Source organism: Ammospiza caudacuta, chromosome 20, assembly GCF_027887145.1.
Source record: "Ammospiza caudacuta isolate bAmmCau1 chromosome 20, bAmmCau1.pri, whole genome shotgun sequence".
Classification (NCBI taxonomy): Eukaryota; Metazoa; Chordata; class Aves; order Passeriformes; family Passerellidae; genus Ammospiza; species Ammospiza caudacuta.
In genome coordinates, this window is record NC_080612.1 from 1,447,004 (window position 1) to 1,470,740 (window position 23,737).

General features: G+C 45.9%; 1 protein-coding gene across 1 annotated transcript in view; it reads left to right on the forward strand.

The window, feature by feature from the left end:
- Nucleotides 1-6,098: 6,098 nt before the first annotated feature.
- The window catches only part of BAZ1B (bromodomain adjacent to zinc finger domain 1B), a 41,214-nt gene continuing 23,575 nt past the window's right edge, over nucleotides 6,099-23,737 (forward strand). Inside the window, exons 1-9 of the mRNA XM_058817643.1 lie at nucleotides 6,099-6,305; nucleotides 12,547-12,663; nucleotides 14,689-14,833; nucleotides 15,628-15,826; nucleotides 17,204-17,325; nucleotides 18,128-18,325; nucleotides 19,435-21,130; nucleotides 22,626-22,764; nucleotides 23,223-23,353. Of these exons, the coding sequence (XP_058673626.1) occupies nucleotides 6,193-6,305; nucleotides 12,547-12,663; nucleotides 14,689-14,833; nucleotides 15,628-15,826; nucleotides 17,204-17,325; nucleotides 18,128-18,325; nucleotides 19,435-21,130; nucleotides 22,626-22,764; nucleotides 23,223-23,353 (2,860 nt within the window). The 5' untranslated portion in view covers nucleotides 6,099-6,192. The remainder of the gene's footprint in view (nucleotides 6,306-12,546; nucleotides 12,664-14,688; nucleotides 14,834-15,627; nucleotides 15,827-17,203; nucleotides 17,326-18,127; nucleotides 18,326-19,434; nucleotides 21,131-22,625; nucleotides 22,765-23,222; nucleotides 23,354-23,737) is intronic.

The window sequence follows — 23,737 nt, forward strand, 5'->3', positions numbered from 1 at the left end:
TCCTTCTCATGGATTGCATTGTCTGCAGCATGGGACAGACAGTGGGAGAGAGCTCTCCTTTTACTTTTTTTTTAGCTAGCTAAGGCAGAGAAGTTCCCCAGACTGTGGCTTTTCTTTTTCTTGGAACTGATCAGCACTTCTCTAGACTAAAATCCCAGAAAAACACCAGGAGCTCACACCTGTGGCCCAGCCCACTAGGGCCGGGGCATGGCATCTTCCAGTGCAGGAGAGACTGATAAGAGACTGAGTGAACGGAGCTACACCCAAGAAGGACTTTCTGAATTTGCCATGTCTTCAGAACAGTGAGGAGTTTTAATGTTTAATATTTTTTATGCTTTTGAATACTTTACTTGTTAAAGAACCAAAGAAGGTTTTTTTCCGCTTTTCTCCAAGGAAATCTTTTACCAAACCAGTAGGGGGAGGGGCCACTTGAATATGCTTTCTAGAGGGACTTCTTTGGAAGTTGCCTCCCAAATTTGCCCTAAACCAGGACAGACTCTGATAGTGAAAGATTTTGTGACCAAAAATATATAAGGATGTATATTTGCACCTGGGATGGCCATGTACTGCATGAGCAAGACCACCAGCTTGAAAACATGCTTCAGGTTCACAGGTATGGAGTAAAGCCAGAGCCTTTTGGTCCAATTCAAATGTTCACTGATGTTAGAAAGGAACAAGATTACATCTAGCATCTGGATTAACTCCAGGCTGGAGCAGGAGAGCTGATTCAGACACACCTGGGATGTCATCACCAGCAGCGAAGAGAAAGAACATCTGCAGGTGTCCCATGGAATCTGCATCTGTTGTGTGTGCTATGAGCCAGGAGCTGGGCAGCGTTCACTGCTTCACTGGGAGAAGGTCAGTGATGCTGGTGATGTTTGGGGACATTCCCTAGAAGCCTGTTGTTTTCCCACCCCTGGGAGCCCTCAGGTGCTGCTATGTCCACTCCACCAGGAACCTGCCTGCCTGTCAGGGACACAATGTCACCTCAGCATCAGGCAGGCAGCCAGTTCCATTGGAAGTGACTGACTGCAATCAGTCGAGGAAAATAGTGTCAGAAATTTTATCACAGTCTCCTGGGAATGTATCAAAGCAGCACCAGGCTCTTAATAGAATAAGTACTGTAAGCTGTCCTGCACACAGAAGCAGTAATGGGGTACGGCTTCCTGCAGGAGATAGTTTGATGTATCTGGACCATTTCTAATGAAATCCTCCCTGAAGTCCCCTCCTTGTGGCTCTTCCAGGTCCTCCAGGATTAAACAGCTCTCTCCTTTTTCTCTGAAAGACACAAGGCTACTTGCAGCTCCAAATGCAAAGCCCTGTGGGAGCTCCCCTGTGGAGAGCATCAGTGGTGACAGCAGGGTGGCAGCCTTGGCCACCCACTCACAGCTATGTCCTGTTCCCAAATCCTGTGTTATTTATGGAGGCCCTTGCCAGCACAATGTTCAGACAGCTGGCACTGAGTAGTCCAGCACTGTGTAGTCCAGCAGGCACTAGGGTGAGGGCAATCCCTGATTTTGGATCCTGGCAGCTACCTGGGGTGAGGGGAGAGGCATGTTATGACCCACATGGCCAAAATCACATTTAGGATCAAACTGACCTTGAAGCACTTGGGGCAGAGTTGGCTTCTGCTGGTTCACCAGCCCAGAGGAGCAGTAACTGGGAAGTACCTATTGCCCTGGGAAGGATGGGGAAATTAAGAAATTGCTTGAAGATGTAGGAACATAAGAGGAAACAGTTTTCAAGCAGAGATCACAAGAACAGCTGACAGATCAGCAGGACGCTGTGCCCACAGATTAGGCACATTGACTCCCTCCTGTGTCAGTACAGAGAAAGTCCATGACCCAGAGAAGGGCTTTGCAAACCACCAGGTCAAACAACGAGTGTGTTTGGAAGCTGCTAGGAACAGCATCAATGCAGTACCTCCTCAGGTGCCCTCAGGCCAGGCAAGAGTCAGACCAGCAGCATGGCCAGTCTGGACAGACCCCTGTGTCATCTCTCCCACCACTCACCAGCTCCTCGCTCCTCTGGGTCACAAACTCAGTCTTGCTCTCTAAACACGCATGTACCAGACTTGCAAATCTGCTTTTGTTTCTGAAGAGGGAAAATCTGAGAACCTCCCCAGGGTCACAGCTTCACCTCCTACCTACGTTCAACTCATTCAGATAAATCCACTTAGTTCCACCAGCAATTAACAGGAGTGGAAGGTTATTTCAAGTGCGTCCAAATGCTTTTATTTCCTCTATGTCCACTGCTGGTGAAGGCGAGGGAAGATGGGGACTGAGGGAAAGGGCAAGAGCAGTTAAAGGCTGTGAGGAACAAGGGGTCCAATGGTGATTTCCATCATGTGCTCCCTGCTGGAATGCTAAAGGCACCAGCCATGGCTGAGAAGAGGCAGCCAGTGGTAAGGCTTCATGACAGTGAGCTCCATCCTCATAAGGATGCTTTCATTTGACAGTGACACCAACCCATTGCTGGAGTTTCTGCCATCAATACACACCCAGGAATGCCTGCCTGCTCAGCAGAAACTGTTCTCACAGCTCACCACTCCAGCTTTGGTATCTTCCAGAACAGGATATATCACCAGACCGTGCAAATGTCACTTCCCTCCCTAGCAGAACGAATTGGGATGATGATGAGATTTTCCTCTTCAGACAACCTCTGGTGTGTCTGGAGAACAGCTGCACACACTGTCCAAATGCAGGAGTGCCATCTCCTAGGCACTGGAAGACAGTATACAACAGCCTTGGAAAACCATCCTGGAGTATCTCAGAGCTCCTGAGGCTAAGAAGCTGCTGCTACGGGCAGGTACCACCCATGAAGAGAAACCCAACCTTTGTGTGCCTCAGCAAGCAGCTGCAGGGTCAATGAACAGCTCTCAGGTCAGTGCATGTTTAACCTGTGCCAGGAACTACATACAATTTCCCAGCTTGAAAAATGACTGGGGGACACCAGACCTTGACCAGTCCTGTATTGGCACTGGAAGGTTGCCATGCCTCAGATCCCAGTGGTTTGCTATGGAGGAACAGGGACACGGCTCCACAGCGGATGTGCGGGGACAGGCACCTCACCCTCCCATCCCTCCCCGTGGTTCTGCTTCCCTCAGCTCCTTGCCCTGCCTCGGGCTCCTCTGAGGCTGCTCCCTGTCCAAGAACTATCCCTATGCCTGCTGCCTCCCTCCCTGCATGCTGCCATTCCCCAGGATCAGACTCCTGATGTGTCCCCACAGTGTCAGAGCTACAGAGTGGCCATATTCACTCAACACTGCTTTCCAGCTAAGCATGTTCTTCCCACATTATACTGCTCCACAGGTCCGTATCTGCTCCCCATTCTCCCTCAGTTCATTACACTTGTTTTCCTTCTCCTCCCCACTTTCCCCTCCAACCCAGAGGGCACATAGAATTTCAGCTCTCTCGGGGTCTCTAGCTGGTCAGTGACCCTGAGATATGTCAGAAAGTCTCTTTTCCCAGCCCAGGGGTTGAAGAAGGAGTCAGAACTCTTCATTTCTCGGTCTCAAGGTTGTTTATTGTATCTTATCTATAAAATTCTTTCTTCTGACCTGCCGAGGTCTGCTCAGCAAGACAGTCAGAGGCACTCTGCCTGCCCCCGGGCAGTTATCTTTTTATACTAAAAACTACGTATACAATATTTACAGTTACTTTCCAATACCTATCACCTATGTTAGACAGTGAGCTTCTACTCTAAACCAATCAAGAGTGCCAACATCACAGCAGAAGATGGAGGCCAAGAAGAAGGAGAAAGGCTGGATGTGCCCAGATTCCTCCATCTTGCCCCCTGAACCCCTATTCTAAAAACTCCAAAAAATCTATTTTTTCGCCCTGTGATAAATACACTATCATTCTACTTAAACTGTCATGGCTTGTAATTCTTCATATAAGGTTGGTAATTGTTTTTTCCAAGGGCTAGATCAAAGGCACAGGGGTCCTGGGCTCTGTGCCAAGGTCTCTAAGCCCCCAGACAGGGGCTTGAGTCCTCCAGGGCAGCCAGAGGAATTTCCTGGGTTCCAACAAGCTCAGGTACTCTAATTTCTGACAAAATAACATGGAATGAAGCCAAGCTCCACGTGAAGTCACACAAGAACCTGTTTCACTGGCTGTGAGCTGACTGTGCTTTCAAGCAACTCTTACAGCCCCTTACAGGGGTAATGGGAATCCTCAATAACCATTCTTACACTCACTGATGGATTTATGGCAATACATATCTCTTCTGGTACTAAATAGAATCATAGAATCATGTGAGGGGATAGGCTAGAAGGGACCTTGAAGACCATCTTGTTCCATCTAAATAATGGACACGGACACCTTTGACTAGATCAGGTTGCTCCAAGCCCTGTCCAGCCCAGCCTTGGACGCTTCTAGGGATGGGGCATAACTTCACTGGGAATCTGTTCCATTGCAGAATACTACTACTGGTACCAACAATAAAGAAAGAGTGAACACTTATGTTACAGCATTACCCTTCTTTCTTGCCCATTTACAATGCTGTGGAAAATACACTGGACTTCTGATTCCAGCAGACACTGTGCTCCATTATGCAATTGCTGTGTTCCAGGGATACTTACAGCCCAAACTTTTCTCCAGAATTACACAACACATCAAATGAGTGTGCACCCAGGGAAGTTAAATTATTTAAATACTTCACCAGCAGAAATTATGAGATCCTCATTACTATAAAGCAATCTAGTGAACTAATAATAATCTGATTATTACATCTACAATTATTATATCTGGAGAATACTGTGTGAGATCCAGTTACTCTCCTGTCTTCTAGGGAAATGAATGATACCATTAATTCTTTTGCTCCAGAGCAGGACTGGTCCCAGTTCATACATTCCCTTGGACCAAATCACCCAGCATAAACAGCCCTTTACAGGCAGGGGGTAATCTGAGTGTCCAACTACCTGACATAGTGCATGGTTAGATTGGGTATTGGGAAAAAAATCTTCCCTGTGAGAATGGTGAGGCCGTGGCACAAGTTGCCCAGAGAAGCTGTGGCTGCTCTATCTTTGGGAGTGTCCAAGGCAAGGCTGAACAGGATTGGAGCAGCTTGGTCTAGTGGAAGGGATCCCTGCCCACGGCAGGAGTTGGAACAAGATGATCTTTAAGGTCCCTTCCAACACAAGCCATTGTGGGATTCTATGATTCTAAGCAGTTTTCCAGGGCTGCTGCTTCTCATCCTGAAGCAGCCACGACAGGGCTGTAAAAAGCAGACCTAGTCTTCAGTGCCATGAACAGCACAAACCCAGGATCCCTGGAATGTATTTGCACAGTAAACACAAATCTCCTTTCCAATCCCTTGGAAAGAGCTATGAGATCACAGCTTCTGCTTTGACTGCTGCCGCCCCTCCAATCCCCAGTATATGTTCATGCCACAAAATCTCCCCACACATTTCCTATGAAGAAAAAGAAAGCCATAAACCCACAAAACCCAACCCACAACTCTCTAATTTTTGTCTTTCCTCCATTCCCAGGAGCAGCACCCACGGGGTGGCCGAGCCTCTCTCTCCACTGTCCCAACAGCCCCCAGGCCGCAGCTCCTGGCTCTTCTTCAACCTCATCCGTCCCGGAGGCCGCCGCTCCGCCTCCCCGCAGAGCGGAGGGACCCAGCGCCGAGGGGCCGCTGAGAGTTCGCACCGGCGGGCCCGGCCCGGGGCTTCCTACGGGAGCGGCTGCGCCCGCCACACAAACCCCCACAATGCCCCGCGCCAGACGCGGAGGACAAAGCCTGGCGCGCGTCCCCGCAGGGGTACCCGGATGGGCGCGAGGCGGGGCGGTGGCCGGAACGCGCTCTGATTGGTGGTCACAGAGCTAGAGGGGGCGGAGTACCCTGTGATTGGTCGCCGCGCGGCAGGGGGAGAGGGCGGATAACGGGGGGCTACAAAATGGAGCCGTGCGCTGCGCCGCCACTTACATAACGCGACCTCTCACCCCACCGCGCCGGCGGGGCGGGGCGAGGCGGCGCGATCGACTGGCCGTGACACCAATCCGCAGCTGGCGGAGCAGGCGCCTAGCCAATAGACTGTCGGCACCGCGGCGCGGGGGGTGGGTGCTGCGGGGCGGGGCGGCAGGGTAGGGGCGCGCGCGCGGGGCCGGTCCCGCCGCTCGCCGTGAGGGGGAGCGGAATCTCCCGCCATTTTTCAACCGTCCCGCCCAGGCCCCGTCGGGTCTCACCATGGCGCCGCTACTCGGCCGCAAGCCGTTCCCGCTGGCTAAGCCATTGCCGCCGGGGGAGCCGGGTGAGGTGTTCGTCATCCCCCACACGCAGGAGGCCTTCCGCACCCGCGAGTATCCGCCACACCGGGGCGCGGGGGGGCCGGGACGGGTCCCGGGGCCCTGGAGCCGAACAAAGCGGTGGTGGGGTCGGGCGGGTAGTGGGACCGTGAGGAGAGCGCGGCGGGCGCTGCCCTCGGCTCGGCGGGATCGTTGTTCCCTGAGGAGTTCCGGAGCCTGTTCCGGGCGGGCGGGGGAAGTGGGGCAGCAACTCCGCGGGGCTGGAGCGGGCGGGGAGCGGAGCTAACGGGGACCCGGCACCGTCAGAGCGGGCTATCAGAGCAATTCACGCACTCCCGCGGGCCAGGAGCACACTGCCGCCGGAGGCTTCCGCAGTCCTTAATTTCTAGAGAATTAAACAGCGGTAGGAGCTCTCGCTGTGTACATCCCAGGCTTTCGTTCCGAGCGTATCTCTTCCTGGGCTGCTTTTGCATAAAAACCAATTTTTAAATTTTTTTTTTTTTCCTCTGCGTGTGACAGCCTTTGATCGCAGGAAGTGGCCGTAGGCCAGACTGGTGTCTGACAGAGCTGCGCGGCAGCAGAGTTACTGACTAAGTCCGCAGCAGGGCTGAAGGGGCAGGACCTCGGCGCTGTAACGTGCAGACTTGCTGCTGCAGAAGGCTGGGTTGGTGTTTGTGTTATAAAAATCAGGATCTGAGTTGAGAACTAAGGAAGGGCTCTAAGTAAGAGGGAATGCATGGATATGGGAAGGAAGTGTTGGCAGTGTGGAAGACAAAGGGGCTCCAGAACTTCCATATCCCCTGTGTTGAAGAGTGTCTTGTTTCTGCAGTGAGCAGAACAGGTAGAGGAAGCCCCTAGGAAGGATTAGGTGGCCTTTGAAGAGGAAATGCATCTCTTGAGTGCAGGTAGCCATTGTTATATGTACTCAATAAAATATTATAAAAAATTCTAATGTAGCCCAGTAAAACAAGTTAGGTGGAGTGTTGGAGACATGCTTTTTAACTGTGTTTCAAATTAAAACATGCAGTCTGTGATGCCAGCCTGCTTTTTTGGTGTGTGCAAACTGAAAGTAGCTCAGTCATCCACCTGATCAGGCAGTTCTATATTTTTACCTGTGAGGAGTGATCAGTGATCAAAAAGACGAGTTTAAGTCTAAATACTACTTTTATAAATAAGACATGGCTTTAAGGGCCATCTGCCTTGTCAAAACAGCACAGGGGAGCTCTGGGGCTCCTTCTGAAAGCACCATTTTGTTAGATGGCTCTTGTGGATCGAGCGAGTAGGTGGAGGACATGTTTCTGCAAACACTTGGGGGGGTATTAAAATTAAGGGGGGGGGGGAAGATAGTTTCTCTTCCTGAGAGAGGGGGGTGTTAGCTGTAGGATTAGAAGGAAAGAAGAAACCAAGGCAAGCACTGAGGTTCTGGAGAGGTGCTCTTTTCCTGGAGGAAGTATTTCATGGGGTGCTGTGGGAGGCAGCCTAGCATGTTCTAGAAAGTTCATCTTGGCAGACAGACGTCATGAGGCTAAAAAGAGAAACCAAGCAATGTTGGGTTTCTGCTTTGCCTTGTTGACGGTGTATAATATATGCTAGGCCAAAAGTGGAACAGAAAATTGCAAATGAGCCAGTGAGCTGGAGGGAGATATTACCCAAGGAAGACTTGGAGGGCATTTTTGGTCACTTCCATTTATCCTAGATAGTGTTGAGGAGGAGTGGCTCTGGTAGATGAGAGAGCCTACTAAGAGTGTGCCAGGAGGTACCTAAGTTTTCACCCAGTGTTATTTATGCCAAGATCTGACAGAATATATTCTCCTGAATTGTCTTCTATCTTATTGAAGATAGAAAATTATTGATCAGCTCTTGCTCTAAAGACTGTTAAGGTCTTGTACTGCACAGCTACAAGTGAGGTGTTTGAAGGACACCAAAATTTCTTAAAGCTTTTTTGTTGTTGTTAAAATTTGCAGCTGCAGCAGATTGGGTCACACAAAAAAATGGAGACTGTGGTGGCATGCATGAGGAGAGACATCTTCCCCTTGGGTGTGTGTTATGGAAGTGTTTGGTAGCAGTGGGAGTGGAATAAGCTGGTCATTGGAGTTGAGGTGTTTGTTTGGCCTTATTTTCCCTTGTAGCTTTTTGTGGTTTCCTTTGACTGCCAAATCCTGCAAAAACCTTATAAGAGAAGTCCTGCTGTGTAGAGCCCTTTGCGTCCTGGCAGAGCCTTGGGTCCTGCTAGTTGTGTGGGTGTGGGGACGGCAGATTGTGGGGCAGCCAGGGATAGACTCATCCCTGCAGGAGCTCAGTGGGATCTGCTCTGAGCTACCTCAAGTGTCAGGACAATGCTTTGGATGTGTACAGTGCTGTTGCCAGTGCAGTGGATGCTGAGTATTTGCAGTCTCCCAAATACCCAGTGTATACCCTGGTGAATGGTCAGCTCAGCTGTGGGTATGTGGGTCTGCTGCAACATGGTTTGGAAAACTGCTGCTGGATCAGGAGATAAGCTGGGTTTAGAGAGCTCAGCCAGCCTGGGCTGTTCCAGCCAAAGCTTTGCCCCAGCTTCCAGCACATGGTTTTGGGAAGCTGTGTTGTCTCCTCTCTGGGTAACAGCCTGCTGTCCTTCTTTAGTTCATACTCCCGTATGGTATCAGCGCAGGGAAGAAGAAGGGTTTGGCAGGTTAAAGGCTGCTGCTCTCTTCTTCACATGTGATACTGGCCTGACAAACTCTACCTGGAAGGTGGCAGCACAAAGACACTGTTGTGTCACACTCTCCAATTACAAGAAGAACTTTGCTACACATCCAGGGAGTAGCACCTTATAAATGTACCCACATTTCTGGGAAGTTTACCTTCTTGGCTGATGTAAGTGCAAACAATTCAGATGGAGTAAAACTTTTTTGAAGTTGATATTCATACTCTCCCAGAAATTAGTAACTGAGGAAAAAGTAAACGTTTTATTCTGTCAGCAGTTGTTTTGTGCAGTGGTTAGCTTGGTTACTTTTAGACATCTTTCTTTAAAAAGGTCCCTTTTTTCTACTGTAATTTTGTTTGTACTTTAATTTTGACATCTTTCTGCATTGGGTGATCTGCAGTGGGATGCAAACAGATGTGATGTATTAACAGCTACACAGTGGATAGTCAGCTCTTTCATTTAATATACATGTTATTCATAACTTTTTGGGCAGTGTTTGCAAATAGCTTGTGTCCAGGATTTTATTTATTCCTGTGTTGGAAATTTTTGGCAGTGGAGGCTCCAGTTGTGTAGAGAGGTGGATTGATTATGGCATACCAGGGGCAATGATGACTTGCAGTCCTAGATCAGACCTACTGAACAATCTGAAATTTCTTGGGTTCGTTTCCAGTCTGAGTGGAAAAGACAAACTGTGTATATGTAGTGGAAAGTTTGAGCTATAGTAAACTTTGCAGAAACATCCTCCTGCATTTTGGCTTTGTGCTGGCCCCAGGAATTCAAAGCAGGACCTGATCTGGAGCTCTTGGCAGAGCACAAAGGCAGGGTCAGCGCTGTGGGACAAGTCTGGAGCCCTGGATAAGGAGTGTGTCCAGCGTCAGATGAGCTGACCAGCTGGAGGTGGAATTAAATTGCATGGAAGAGGCAGATCTGAGCTGAACAGGGAATGACCTTATCTGTCACGTCTAAATTCCAGGCTTGTCTGGGAAATGTGAGTCCTGATATGGTGAGGTTAAGCCTGTTCTCATAGGTGTGGATAAGGAGTGGAACATTCGTACGGAAAAGTCTCTTGGATCTCCCTACTGATATGGGCAATGATGTTAGGGGAAAAAATGTGTCATTCAGTTATTCCACAGATACACAGAAGGAAACCAAGGGAAGAATGCAGAGGGATTGCAGCAGGATGAAGCTGAAGATGGCTGCTGCTCCTGCATTTAAGCTTGTCTGCTGTGATGATTTGATTTGGTTTTAAGGCTGTTCTTAGTGGGAAAGGCACAGGAATAAATAGTGTTATGGTTGCAACTTAGTCATTATTAAAGTGATTATTGAATCATAGAATCTCAGAATGGTTTGGGTTGGAAGGGATCTTAATGCTCATCTTGTTCCACTCCCTGCTGTGGCAGGGACACCTTTCAGTAGACCAGGTTGCTCCAAGACCTGCCCCAGGGATGGGGCAGCCATAGCTACTCTGGGCAACCTGTTCCAGCCTCAAGTTGCTGTAAATTCAAAGAGAATTCCTGGTTTCTTGTTTGATTTAATTTTTTATATTTTTTTTCTCTCCTAGCTCAGTATCACTATAACAGGCATCACAGTGTCACAGTGGCACTCCTGGGCTGGTCAGTGGGGCTTTGCAGATGAGCTGTGATTTTTTTCCTTGCTCCACCGCAATGATCACACTTCCTCCCCCTGAAGCACAGAACCTTTTGTTTCTGTGAAAAATTTAGCGTCTTTTAAACCCTAAAGAGGGTAAGAATGGACCAGAGGGCTTGAATTATAGTAGGGTGATGAATTGTCAGGTCTTTTCTTCTGCTGAGGAGCAGGAGACTCCACAAGCAGGACAAGCTGAGAGACCACGGGGTTTCTGCTGGAGTTTGCAGTGTGCTTCAGGGAAAGGGAGTACTGTGGCAGACTTCTGGAGTTGACTCTTCCTGGTTAATATCCTTGCATTGATCACGGGGCAAGATTGCTACGTCTGCAAGTTACCTGTACATCAACACCCATAATGCAGCTGCTGTACCTTATTATGCTTTACCTTGGGGCTGTGAGGAAACATTTAAGGAAATTTGCTTTGATGGAATTGTAATTCCTAATAAGAATCTTAAAAAAGAAAAAGAAATAGGTTGGTCACACTACAATGTTCTGGAATGGCAAAAGGTGTGAGACACACCAAGTGCTTTTCTGTGACTGGTGGCTCTGTCTGTGCAAGAGCATAGAGCAATCTGCTGCTCCCACAAGACTCTGCAAATCAGTGCTGGTGCGGCAGTGGGCTGAGCTGTGGCTGTACCCAGTGTGCCTTATGCTTCATGCTGGCTTTAGCACCGGAGGGCATGTGCAGGAGAAGCAAAAGGTGCTTTTCTTGCCTCTCTTAGAATGTCTCCTCATAACTTCCCATTAGAAGGCATGTGGCATTGATCATGGGGCAATTGGTGTGGATTTACACCACACTGATAATTGTGCCTTGCATCTTCTGTCCATAGTGAGTGTGAAGTAGCTGCTCTCTGTTTACCCTGACTATTAATTACCACCCAGGCGGAGCAGGGAGAGCAGCTAAACATGCTCACAGCAGAGTAGCTATTGCTCTCTGCACCCTGATGGCTTGCTCAGGCAGCCTTTAATCATGTTATTCCACCTGGAATAACATAACTTTGAGGGAGGTTGTGACAGAGGAGTGTCAGCACCAGAAGCGTGAAAGAACAAGAAAGAGAGGGACTTTTTGCAAAAGCATAAAGTGACAGGACAAGTGGGAATGGTTTCAAATTAAAAGACAGTAGGTTTGGATTAGATATTAGGAAGAAGTTCTCTGCTGTGCGGATGGCGAGCTCCTGGCATAGGGTGTCTAGAGAAGCTTTGGAAGTGTTCACGGCGAGATTGGACAGAGCTTGAAGCAACCTAGTCTAGTCCCTGCCCGTGACAGGGGGATGGAGCAAGATCGACTTTAATGTCCCTTCTGACCCAAACCATTCTGGGATCCTGTGATTCCATGAAGGAAGTGATGTAGTTGGTGAGAGAGCTCCTCATTTTGGAATGCAGAAGGCTGATATTTTTGGAAATCAAAGGAAAAAAATGGCCTTTCTAGGGGTTTCAGTTTCAAATAGGTTGCTTTTTTTCTTTTGTCAAAAGATTGGGGGTGATGGGTAGCCTGGTAATTTGCATCTGGATTTTGTAACACCACCATAAAGCATTAGTACTAGCAGTGTCACAACAGTTATTGCCAGGAATGTAGCAGCAATCCATGCTGTACTTCCTGCATGTGCCTGTGACATTGGTTGTGCTGTTTTCTAGTGTATCAGCCTGGAAAAGCTGAAATAAGCTAGCAATGCTGTGAAACCTTCAGCCATCTGTGTTCCCCTTGTGCAGTGCAGCTGAGCTATTGGTGGTGTGGAACCTTTTGTGCCAGGATGAGCAGGACGGGCATTTTGGCCTCAGAAAGCACCAGCACATTTGATTTAGCGCAACATCCTCATGGTGGTCACAGGGTCAGAGTGTGTTGAGGCTCTCCTTGGCCTTTGTACGCTCCGGTCATAAGAATTGATTAGAGTTTACTGTTTTGTGCTATGGTGATTGTGGTTTCCACTGCATAAATCCTGTTTTCCTGAGCTGCTACTCATACAGAGAGTACGAAGCACGTTTACAGCGATACAGCGAGCGGATCTGGACGTGCAAGAGCACAGGAAGCAGCCAGCTGACACACAAAGAGGCTTGGGAGGAGGAGCAGGAAGTTGCTGAGCTGTAAGTACTGGTGGCGACGTGGGTTTGTGCTTATCTTTAGGTGTTGGGGTGTAAGAGTGGGCTTGGGAATGTGTGGCTAGTCGGTGAGGTGAGGTAAGGAGATCTGGGGATTCTGGAGTTAAAAGCAAATGAAGTCCAAATTTTAAACCATCACTAATACAATTTGGTAATTTACTTATTTGGTGTTGTCTCTTGGTATTACTTGAACCAAAATAGTTCAGCATAGGGCACTTGGCATATTTTAAAGCCCCTGGAGTGTTGGGAATATTTTAGAGGGAAAAATAACAGATCTTGAACAATGTACAGTCAAAATAGAATAAAAGGAGTCAGTTGAAATGTATGAGATCAGCCAGGTCTGCACCTGTAATTACTTACTCTAGGTCTGCATTAGAGTTGTTGCACTAATTTAAAAAAAGTTGTAGTGAGATTTTGGAGAATCTACTCTACTTGAATCAACGAGAGTCCTTGTTCTGTGCAAATTGTGTTCCTCTGGGCTGCTGTGGCCCTGACCTTCTCTAGCCCACAGGAATCCTTGGATGAAATCCAGCATGGCCCTTGTCTTAGAAATGAATTTTCTGTAAAGGTGCAAGTCCTTGTCTCAACCAACACATATAATTTATTGTGTGATTACCAAATCATAGGAATTATGCTAAACAAGTGATATATTTCTCCATTCTGTCAACTTATGACTTGGACTTCTGTGACTTTTTTTTCCCCAGGATAAAAACTGTGGACAATGTCAGTGGTGTCACCTAAGAGGTGGAATTTTCTGCTGCTTCTCTTCATGTTTCTGATCCATTGGCAGAGTTCACAGCCTTCTCCTAAGGAAAAAATCTCCATCATTTGTGGTTAATCACAATCTTAAAGTCAACAAATAAGAAGCCCATTTGCTAATAGTCCTAATTTCTTTGAGGGGTGATACACTACTGCCTTCAGGCATTGCTCCCTGGTGTTCTTGAAGGCAGCTCCATAAACTTAAAATCCTGAGTTGAAACTCAATGGTCTGCTGCTACTTTCTTTTGGTTGTCCATGTTGGATTGATTGACCACTTCTGGAAACATTAAGAAATGTCAGTGAAATAGAAACAGGAGATTTCTCAAATTTCTCAATAACAAATTTAGCTGTAGTCTCTCTAATATAGAGTGGGGTGTGAGAAGATTCTGTAAAATGAGATTTTGGTCTCGTCTCTTTGAAAGTGGATGAAAAGCTTCCCAGGTAGTTTGCTTTAATAACTGACACTAAGCTGGATAAAAAAGTTCATTTAGGCAGGTTGCTAAAGGGATACATTTGCTTATGGCAGTTGTAACACAGCACATATAGCTGAAGGTTCTCAGCCATGGATCCTGGAGTTTGGGAAGATGAAAGTGCTTTGGGAAAATGGAGTATTTTTTCCCTCCTTATGGTAACTTGAAATGGACTTTACTTTTTAGCCCAGAAGACTTTGTGCAACATATGCCTTAGTGTCCCTGCGAACTTTCTGATGTCAACTTTTAGAAGGGAAAGAAGGGAAGTTAGTGTCGTTTTCGTTTCTTTGAATGAAAAAGTTTGAAGGTCATGACACATGAAATGTGCAAGATAATATGATTGTGTAAACCTGCCCCTGTCTTTACTGCACTGGCAGCCTGTTGGGGGAGAAGGAAATACTAAATCTTTATCAGAATCATGGTGTTACTGTAAACAAGCATTTTAAAGTAACAAGCCCCAGGATAATTGCATCATCTGGATCTGTATTTAATATCTAATAGAGGAACAGTAATAACTATCGTGAAAGAGTTCACACTCAGTGCTGCTCTTCCTGAGTGTTTACAGTATTCTTTCTGGGAAGAACCAGGACATTTGGGATTTTCATGCCAGCTAACACCCGGGGAAAGGAGGGGACCAAAAAACCCTTGAATGTTTGCATGCTAATGGAGCACCTGCCTCATTGTGGCTGTTAACAGGAATTCCTGGAATTGGGAAATGGGAGGGTACTTTGCATTTGGGCTTTTATTCCCCTGAATAAGGAAAACTTCTATGCTTGCTCAGCTTAAAGGAGGAGTTTCCTATCTGGTATGAGAAACTGGTCCTGGAAATAGTCCACCACAACACTGTGTCATTGGAAAAGTTGGTGGATGCAGCTTGGTTGGAGATCATGACCAAATTCGCAGTGGGTGAAGAGTGTGACTTTGAGGTAAGGATATGTTCTCTGTTTTATCTTGTGCTTCTGCATAGGGCTAACTCCAGATAGCTAAAGGTAAGAGACAGGAAGAATATGTTAGTTCTAATAACTCAAGTTATTAGAAGGATGTGAAAATTTATTCTCTATAGAATCCCAGTGACAGCACCTGCGTTTGGATGGAAAATGGTTCTGTGAGCCATACTTCTGGTGGAAGGTGTCCCTGTCCATGTCAGGGACTTGGAACTGGATGGTTTTTAGGGGCCCTCCAACAGGATCCTGGAATAATAGCAAGTAAAAAATGACTAATATATGTGTGTGCATGGGAAAGTGATAAAATTGTTATACTGCTTAAATATGTGATGATCTGTTTATATATAAATACATGATTTAATTAGAAGAAATTAAAAATTATCATCTGTCATAATCTTTTCACTTGACACATTGCCAGAAGGAGCAGTAGTCTGAAACAAATGGAGCCTGAAGTCAAAGCTTAAAAATCTCTAAAAAGACCCTAAAGATTTGAAAATTCCTCCAAAACTGGGAATGTTGATGAAAACTCCAACTTATTGAAATGGGGAGGAGTTAATGTTGTGTGTGGGCAACGTTTAAGACATAGTCTCTTAAACTGGGGCTACCTTGTGCACATGCTGTGTCCTTAGGCTGAGGAAGCAGCATTGGAAAATGCTGTGAGTTGGGAGTTTCGCTTTTAGGTCTCTTAGCTGGTATTTTTCCCTTCCTCATAATGTTAAAGCCCGTTAGCTCACCTGTCTTGTTCAAGTTCACTCTTCACCAATATTTCTGTGCAGGTTAGTAAGGAGAAAATGTTGCCTGTAAAAGTTGTGAAAATGCATCCCCTGGAGAAAGTTGACGAAGAGGCCTCAGAAAAAAGATCTGACGGAGCTTGTGATTCTCCATCCAGTGACAAGGAGAACTCCAGCCAGGCAGCCCAGGACAACCAGAAGGAAGTGATGCTGAAGGAAGATGACAGCAGGAGGGATAGTATGAGTAAGTAGAGAGACAGCATGGCAGGGCAGTAGGTAGCACCTGGCAGTGAGTGTTGGAGTTTGCTCAGTGATTATATTTACATCTCGGTGCTGGGCTGTGAATGTCAAAACAGTGTTATAGGGTGAAAATCCAGAATTGTACTTGTTAGTGGTGAATTTTTGGGGCATCAGTGCTGTTGGCTTTCAGATGCTCTTGCCTGATTTAAAGCAGAAAATGTGCTGTCATTCTGAGGTGTAATACCAAAAGCAATGCATCATCCATGTGGCTTTGAACTGTTCAAGGGATAAATGTATGTTTTATTACAATAGAATGCAACAACAAATGAAGCTGGCTTTTTAAAATTAACTTCAGGATGGAATGGATAGTAATTTCTTCTTCCTCACCCAAATACCCAGGTGCTCTTTGAGGGAATTCCATATAGCCATCCCTATTTGTGGAATCTAGACACTAAATCACAAAAGAGGAAGTCACTTGGGTTTATACCATGTTAGGTATAATCGTGCTGGAGCTTCAGTGCTCTATTATGTGGTTCTGAGGTCTATATTCTTAAGTTTTATTTAGGTTTAACATCTACTTTTATTCTCTGTATATTTAGTAGATTATTACTCTCATCCCTCATGCTTGCTTTATTGTTTTCTTTGAATCCTAGGAAGAAATTCTTCCCTGTGAGAGTGGTAAGACCTTGGCACATGTTGCCCAGAGTAGCTGTGGCTGCCCAGTTCCTAGAAGTGTCCAAGACCAGATTGGGCAGGGCTTGTAGCATGGTGGTCTAGTGGTAGGTGTCTCTGGTCTAGTGACAGGAGCATGGAATGGCCCATCCATCTCAGGTCCCATCCATCTCAGACTATTCCATGATTCTGTGGTAGCCACAAAAACATTTGGAGATTGCTTTCTTTTCTTAAGACAAAACAAAGTCAGTGATTCCTATCATGGAACTATTTCAAAGAAGGCATGGCATAGACAGTCAGGGCTCTTGGAGGAGTTCCCTTAGCAGATTTACTGGTAGTGTTATATCTCCCTTTCATAAATCTTGCATTTTCTCCCTTTGGATAGGTGGTTGCAGCTTACTGCAGAGAGATGGGTTTAAATGAAGATGGTCCTTTTTACTCCGTGAAGATAGATGTTATCTCCTTAGTTCAGAGCTGGTCTGGGCCTCCATTCCTGGCCTGTATCTTCTGGCTATTTCTAAAATCCAGTTTGGGTTATATTCCTAAAGTTCTAGTTTAACCAAACAGTGTACAGATACCAAGAAGACAGATGCCCTGTCCAGTAGTGGTCTCAATTTTTCTCAATTTTTTAACTGTTTTTTTTTTCCTTCTTTTTTTTTTTTTTTCTTTTAAACTCTAATAATAAGACTGTGTCTCGCCTTTTTATCAGATGATCGAGCACGTAGGTCTCCTCGAAAGCTTCCCACTTCGTTGAAGAAGGAAGAAAGGAAGTGGGTCCCACCTAAGTTCCTGCCACACAAATATGATGTCAAGCTGAAAAATGAAGATAAGGTGAGTTGTCTGCTTGAGTCCTTTGTATTATAACATGAATATGCAAGTTTAGTTAATCACTGTCGGTGATTATACAGCACAATGTAGTGCTTTCTGCCAGAGTCCTGGCACTGGAAGCAGGATAGTTGTCTGTGAGGCTGACCAGCCCGTCTGTTTCTATCTGTAATTGGGTTTTGTGCATGGAAACTCTTGGTACCACACACACTGAGTCACAGAGCTTTATTGTGGTTGCTGTTAAATGCCTCATCTCTGGTGTTGCAGTTCATGAGACCAGTGAAATGATGAATGGCAGTTGTTGCTGTTGTCCTGACCAAGCTGCTCTGAGTTGGAGGTGGCAGTGCTTTGGGAAGCTGTGGATAGCTGTGGCACTTCTCTGTTCTTTTTGTCTGTTTTTTGGTAATTTGACAAGTGAGGCAGTGCTGACCTCAAAGAGTACCATGTGCAGAGGTGCTCCTTTGGTCTCAGGAAAAAAAAAAACATCAAACATGTATATGTAAAAGCTTAAAAGTCAGTAGCAAGCACAAGCTGTAGGAAGGCCAGAGATAAAACAGTGGGCTTTGGCAAAAAATCTGCATCATAAACTCATGATTTCTACTGTTCTAGCTATCTGATTCTCCTACCAATCTCTCTGTGTCTCAGTTCTGCAAATTCTGTTTGGCTTGAGTCTTTCCCAGATAGCTTTGAATGAGCGAGGAGTTTTCGGACATGAAGCAGTACAATGATCCTTGTTCCTTATAGGCATATGATCTGTATTTATAATGTGGTTAGAAGTTAATCATTAACAGTGTCTCTTATCTCCAAGATCATCAGCAACGTTCCAGCAGATAGCTTAGTCCGTACAGAGCGTCCTCCCAACAAGGAGATCCTGAGGTACTTCATCCGTCACAATGCGCTACGTGCTGGCACGTGTGAGAACGCTCCCTGGGTTGTGGAGGATGAGTTAGTGAAGAAGTACTCTCTCCCCAGTAAATTCAGTGACTTCTTGCTTGACCCACATAAGGTAAGAATTCCTAAAAGTACCTGCTTTGCTTTGCCGCCCATTCCTTGAGTCTTGGCAGAGACCTCAGTGTGCTGGTTGGGTTTTAAAATCACAAAATCATTAGGGTTGAAAGCCATCAAACCTCACTGTTACCCAGCATCACCGAGGCCACCACTAAACCATGTCCCCAAGTGCCATTTCCAGAGAGAAGCAGAGCAGGAATACCTACTCTTTTGAAGGGTGACCTTTTGAGAGGTGACATGGCTTGAACATCTGGAACAGTGGTCTGCTTTGAAAACTTGAGATGCAACTGCCTTTTAATTTTTCCAATGGTTTGCATTACTTGTCTACAAGTAAAATAAAGTTCCTGGTGTAAGAAAAATGGGAGAGCTGCAGTCTTTATGTGGTAGTATCAGGTATTGGGCCCAAGACCTGGATGCATGTGACTTCATGAGGCCTGGTTCATGTACAGGGCTGCCTTGAGCGATGGCAGATAATACAAATTTAGTACTGAACACATACATAGCATGAATGGGTTCTTCCAGCCCTTAGGGCTAACCAGCCAAATATAATATTAACCAACTAAATGCCATACCATGAAATGAGATGTTTTAAAATCCATCTTCTGGTGTAGAAAGCACTATTTTGTTCATTCAGTAAACTCACTTTTTCATAGACTGTCAAGTGTTGTTGTAAAACCAGGAGATAAATATTTGTTCGGGGCAAGGGAGAATGGCTTCAAACTCACACAGAGTAGGTTTAAATTGAATATAGGGAAAAAATTCTTCCCTGTGGGGGTGGTGAGGTCCTGGCACAGGTTGCCCAGAGAAGCTGTGGCTGCCTCATCCCTGGAAGTGTCCAAGTCCAGGTTGAACAGGGCTTAAAGCAACCTGGTCTAGTAGTAGGTGTCCGTGCCTGTGGCTGGGGTTGGAACAAGATGATCTTTATGGTCCCTCTGAACCTAGGCCATTCTCTGACTGATTATGATTGCAAAAGCCTGTTACCCTTAGAGCAATGAGCAATTTCATTAGAAAAAAAAATTTAAAATGGGCAAAAATAATTGACAGATATCTAGATAACTTTATTTACCTTTTAATATTAATACAAAATAATTCTTCCTTTAATTTTAGTATATGGCTCTCAATCCCTCAGCCAAGAGGAAGAGCTCTCGGTCACCTGAAAGAAAGCTTCCTAAGAAATCCAAAGCAGATGGATCTTCACTGGGACAGCCACTGAGTCCAACCCTGTGGTGTCACGTGCATTTGGAAAAATCTATAATTGGCTCTCCGCTGAAGGTGAAAAACTCTAAGAACTCAAATTGTCCTAAAGAGGAGCTGGAAGAGGTGATGAAAATTGTGTCACCTGCTAAACTTGGTTCTAACTTTCACATTCCAAAGAGGAGCCGACTAGCAAAGGGGAACAGCAAAACCTTGGACAAAAAGCAAAGAGGCAAAAAGGTTCTGAATGGGCAGAAGTCGTCAGGGAAGGCAAAGTCTCCCAGAAAAGGTTTGAAGACCCCCAAGATGAAAATGAAGCAAATTACACTGCTGGACATGGCTAAAGGTACCACTAAGGTATCCAGGGCTCCCAGGAATTCTGGAGGCACCCCTGGATCTTCCAGGAAACCCCAGAAACATCTGCCTCCTGCAGCGCTCCATCTCATTGCCTATTACAAAGAAAACAAAGACCGGGAAGACAAAAAAAGTGCTCTGTCCTGCATCATCTCCAAAACAGCTCGGCTGCTTTCCAATGAGGACCGTGCCCGTCTCCCTGAGGATTTACGAGGCTTGGTACAGAAACGCTATGAGCTCCTGGAACACAGGAAGAGATGGGCCACCATGACTGAGGAACAGCGGAAGGAGTACATGAAGAAGAAAAGGGAAAAGCTGAAAGAGAAACTGAAGGAAAGAGCAAAGGAGCGGAAGGAGAAGGAGATGAAGGAAAAACTGGAAAAACAGAGGAGATTTGAGGACCAAGATCTGAAAGGGAAGACATTGCCTACTTTTAAGCTGGTTGATACTCCAGAGGGACTTCCTAACACACTTTTTGGGGATGTGGCCATGGTGGTGGAGTTCCTGAGCTGTTACTCAGGGTTACTAATGCCAGATGCTCAGTATCCCATCACAGCAGTGTCCCTGATGGAAGCCCTTTGTGCAGAAAAGGGAGGCTTCCTGTACTTGAACAGAGTACTGGTCATTCTCTTGCAGACCCTGCTGCAGGATGAAATTGCTGAGGATTATGCTGAGCTGGGAATGAAACTTTCTGAAATCCCACTTACTCTGCATTCCGCTTCAGAGTTGGTTCGCCTGTGCCTGCGCAAGTCAGATGTGCAAGAGGAAAGCGAGGTCTCGGATAACGTAGATGAAAGTAAGGATTTGGCAGCTTTCGAGGATAATGAGGTACAGGATGAGTTTTTGGAGAAACTGGAGACATCAGAGTTCTTTGAGCTGACTCCTGAAGAGAAATTGCGGATCCTTGGAGCACTGTGTCACCGGATCCTAATGACATACTCGGTGCAGGACCATGTGGAGGCCAAGCAGCAGGCCTCGGCTGAGCTGTGGAAAGAGCGCCTAGCTGTCCTGAAGGAGGAAAATGACAAGAAGAGGGCAGAGAAACAGAAGCGAAAAGAAATGGTGGCTAAAAGCAAGGAGAATGGGAAAGAAGAGCATGTGATGGGAAGAAATGAAAAGAAAAAACACGAAATTATGAAAATAGAGCACCGGGTGGAAATCGAAGCTGATGATATGATCAGTGCTGTGAAGAGCAGGCGCCTTCTTGCCATCCAAGCCAAGAAAGAGAGGGAGCAACAAGAAATACAAATGAGAGGTAAGAAAAATTACCTAGCGAGTAGTGTTTGTGTGTTGTGGAATAACTTCATGGCAAAAATGACAGCCTGTTTCCAGAAGCATTTTCTGAATGAAACCTAAATAAAATGTAGGAATATAGATCTCAGAATGACATAATAGAGCACTGAAGCTCCAGCACCATTATAACACGGTATAAACCCAAGTGACCTCTTCTTTTGTGATTTACTGTCTAAATTCCACAAATAAGGATGGCTATATGGAATTTAAGGGATATACTCACTGGAGATTTATAGTTTGTCTCCTGTGGTTCCTGTGGCAGCTTAAACTTTGTAAATTTAAGAAAAAACAATACTTGCTTCTAGTTTTTTATTTGTGTCTGTCTTTTGTTCAGTACCTTTCTAATTATGACAGGCCCAGAGAGGTTGGACAAGACAGTATCTGTTTTGGGAACAGAAAAGAACCAAAAATTTGTCTTATGTCCAAACATCATCTGGTTCTTGGGTACAGAGGAGATACTTCCTGCCTAAAATCAGTTCCTACTGCTGGCCCTGCTGCTGTTCCCGTGGTCAGGTTGTTGCCAGCAGCCCTTCTCTCATATCAGGATTCAGGCAATAAATCTCAGTTTAGTGTTTCTTGCTTTAATGAATTAGTTATGGAGCTGTGTAAATATAAACTGTCCACTCAAACCTCTCTAAATCATGAGTTGCAACACCAGACCCTGTCTCTGTGTAAGTAGTGCTGCTTGAGGAGTATAGATGTAAAGAGAGAACACGTCAGAATTACAGTTTAGGGGTTGTATTGGTTGTATATGTGGATGCTGGGTAGATGGAAGTGGACCGTGTAGCTAATCTATGTTATTTTGTTTCTGAAACAAGTGAGGGATAAGCATCCCTCATGGAGCCTGGCTTTTGCTCCTTAGCTGGAATGTGGGAGTATCTGTTCTGGGAGACCAAGAATCACAGAATGGTTTGGATTGGAAGGGACCTAAAAGTTGATCATGGTCCCCCCTGCCCCCTTCATGGGCAAGGACACCTTCCACTAGACCAGGTTGCCCCTAGTCCCATCTATCCTAGCCTGGCACAGGCTGCCCAGAGAAGCTGTCGCTGTCCTATCCTTGGAAGTGTCCAAGGCCAGGCTGGACAGGGTTTAGAGCAACCTGGTCTAGTGGAAGGTGTCCCTGACCATGGCAGGGTTGGAACAAGATGATCCTTAAAGTGTCTTCCAGCCCAAACCATTCCATGATTCTGTGATATGATGGTTTTTATCCAGGGTTTCTTCAGCCCAGTCTATTCTTACACCTTGACTACTTCTATATAGATCTATATGAGATTTATTTTTTTTTTAGAATGGTGGGCAGAAAGTAAACGGAAGAGTATATGGTTGTAAAGAATGTTTATTAAAATCCTCAATAAAACTGCTTTTTTTTACTCCCGTGGTATAGTAAAATAAAGGACAATATTGATGTCTGGATAAAATAAAGGAAAGCTAATGCTGCTCTTTGCTGATTCTAACAGTGAGGATGGAGAAAGAAGCAGAGGAAGAAAGAATCCGGAGGCATAAAGCTGCTGCTGAGAAAACTTTCCAGGATGGAATTGCCAAAGCCAAACTGGTGATGCGCAGGACCCCAATTGGCACTGACAGGAATCACAACAGGTGGGAAAGGAGATGACCATGAACTTCCATCTCTGCCCTGAGAAAGGGGCTGTGTTAGATACCATCCCCCAGGAAGGGATTGACTGGGAGGGTGTATGGAGTTGCAGAGGAAAGAGAAGTATTTGTGTATATGAAGTGTAGTGGCTGGTTACGTGCCCAACTTTTTGAAGCCTTCCCATGGAGGTCAGGACTAGTGGAGGTTCAAGTGCTGGCAATGGCTGCTCAGGAACCTTGTTACCATCTTTTTTTTTTCATGGTTATTGCACAGGCATGCTCTTGGAATGGATTCTAAGCTAAGCTTTTCGTGTTTCTCAGCAGGGCTAACATAAAGATATGTCTGCATTCAGCTTTTAGTGAGTTGAGCACACAGATGCTTCTCGACTCAGTGCAAATAAAAGTGTGTGTGTGTGTTTAACCAGAAAAGGAGACAGTTACCTAATAACACATATTTCTTACAGGTACTGGCTGTTTTCAGATGAAGTTCCTGGCTTGTTTATTGAGAAAGGCTGGGTACATGAGAGTATAGACTACAGATTTACCCTTCCCCATCAGAAAAAGGAAGATTCGAAGAAGGACTACAGTCCTGGAGGTATGGTCTCTTGAGGGTATTTCCTCTGCTCTGACTATTCAAGTGGAGTCATGAGTGTGAAAGAACTGTGTAGACCGACTGTTTTCATGGGTATGCTCTGATTTAACTCTCCTTTAAACTCTAGAAGCCTAGAGGAGGTGCTGGTGATAGTTCCATTCTGCTGCTGCAGGTCTGGAGACTTGCCTGCAGTGTTTCACCTAAGGACAGTCTCCTGTCCTTCAAGTAGCAAGGTTGATGTCGGTTGGTATCATCCCTCTGGTTCACTCTGACCCTGCTGAGTTGCAGTGTGCCAGACCCCTTGCACAATTAGCTAGTTGTGCTGCAGAGTGAGGATGTCTGTCACAGTGCTGATATTCCGCTGGTGCCAAGACTCCTAGATCAGCC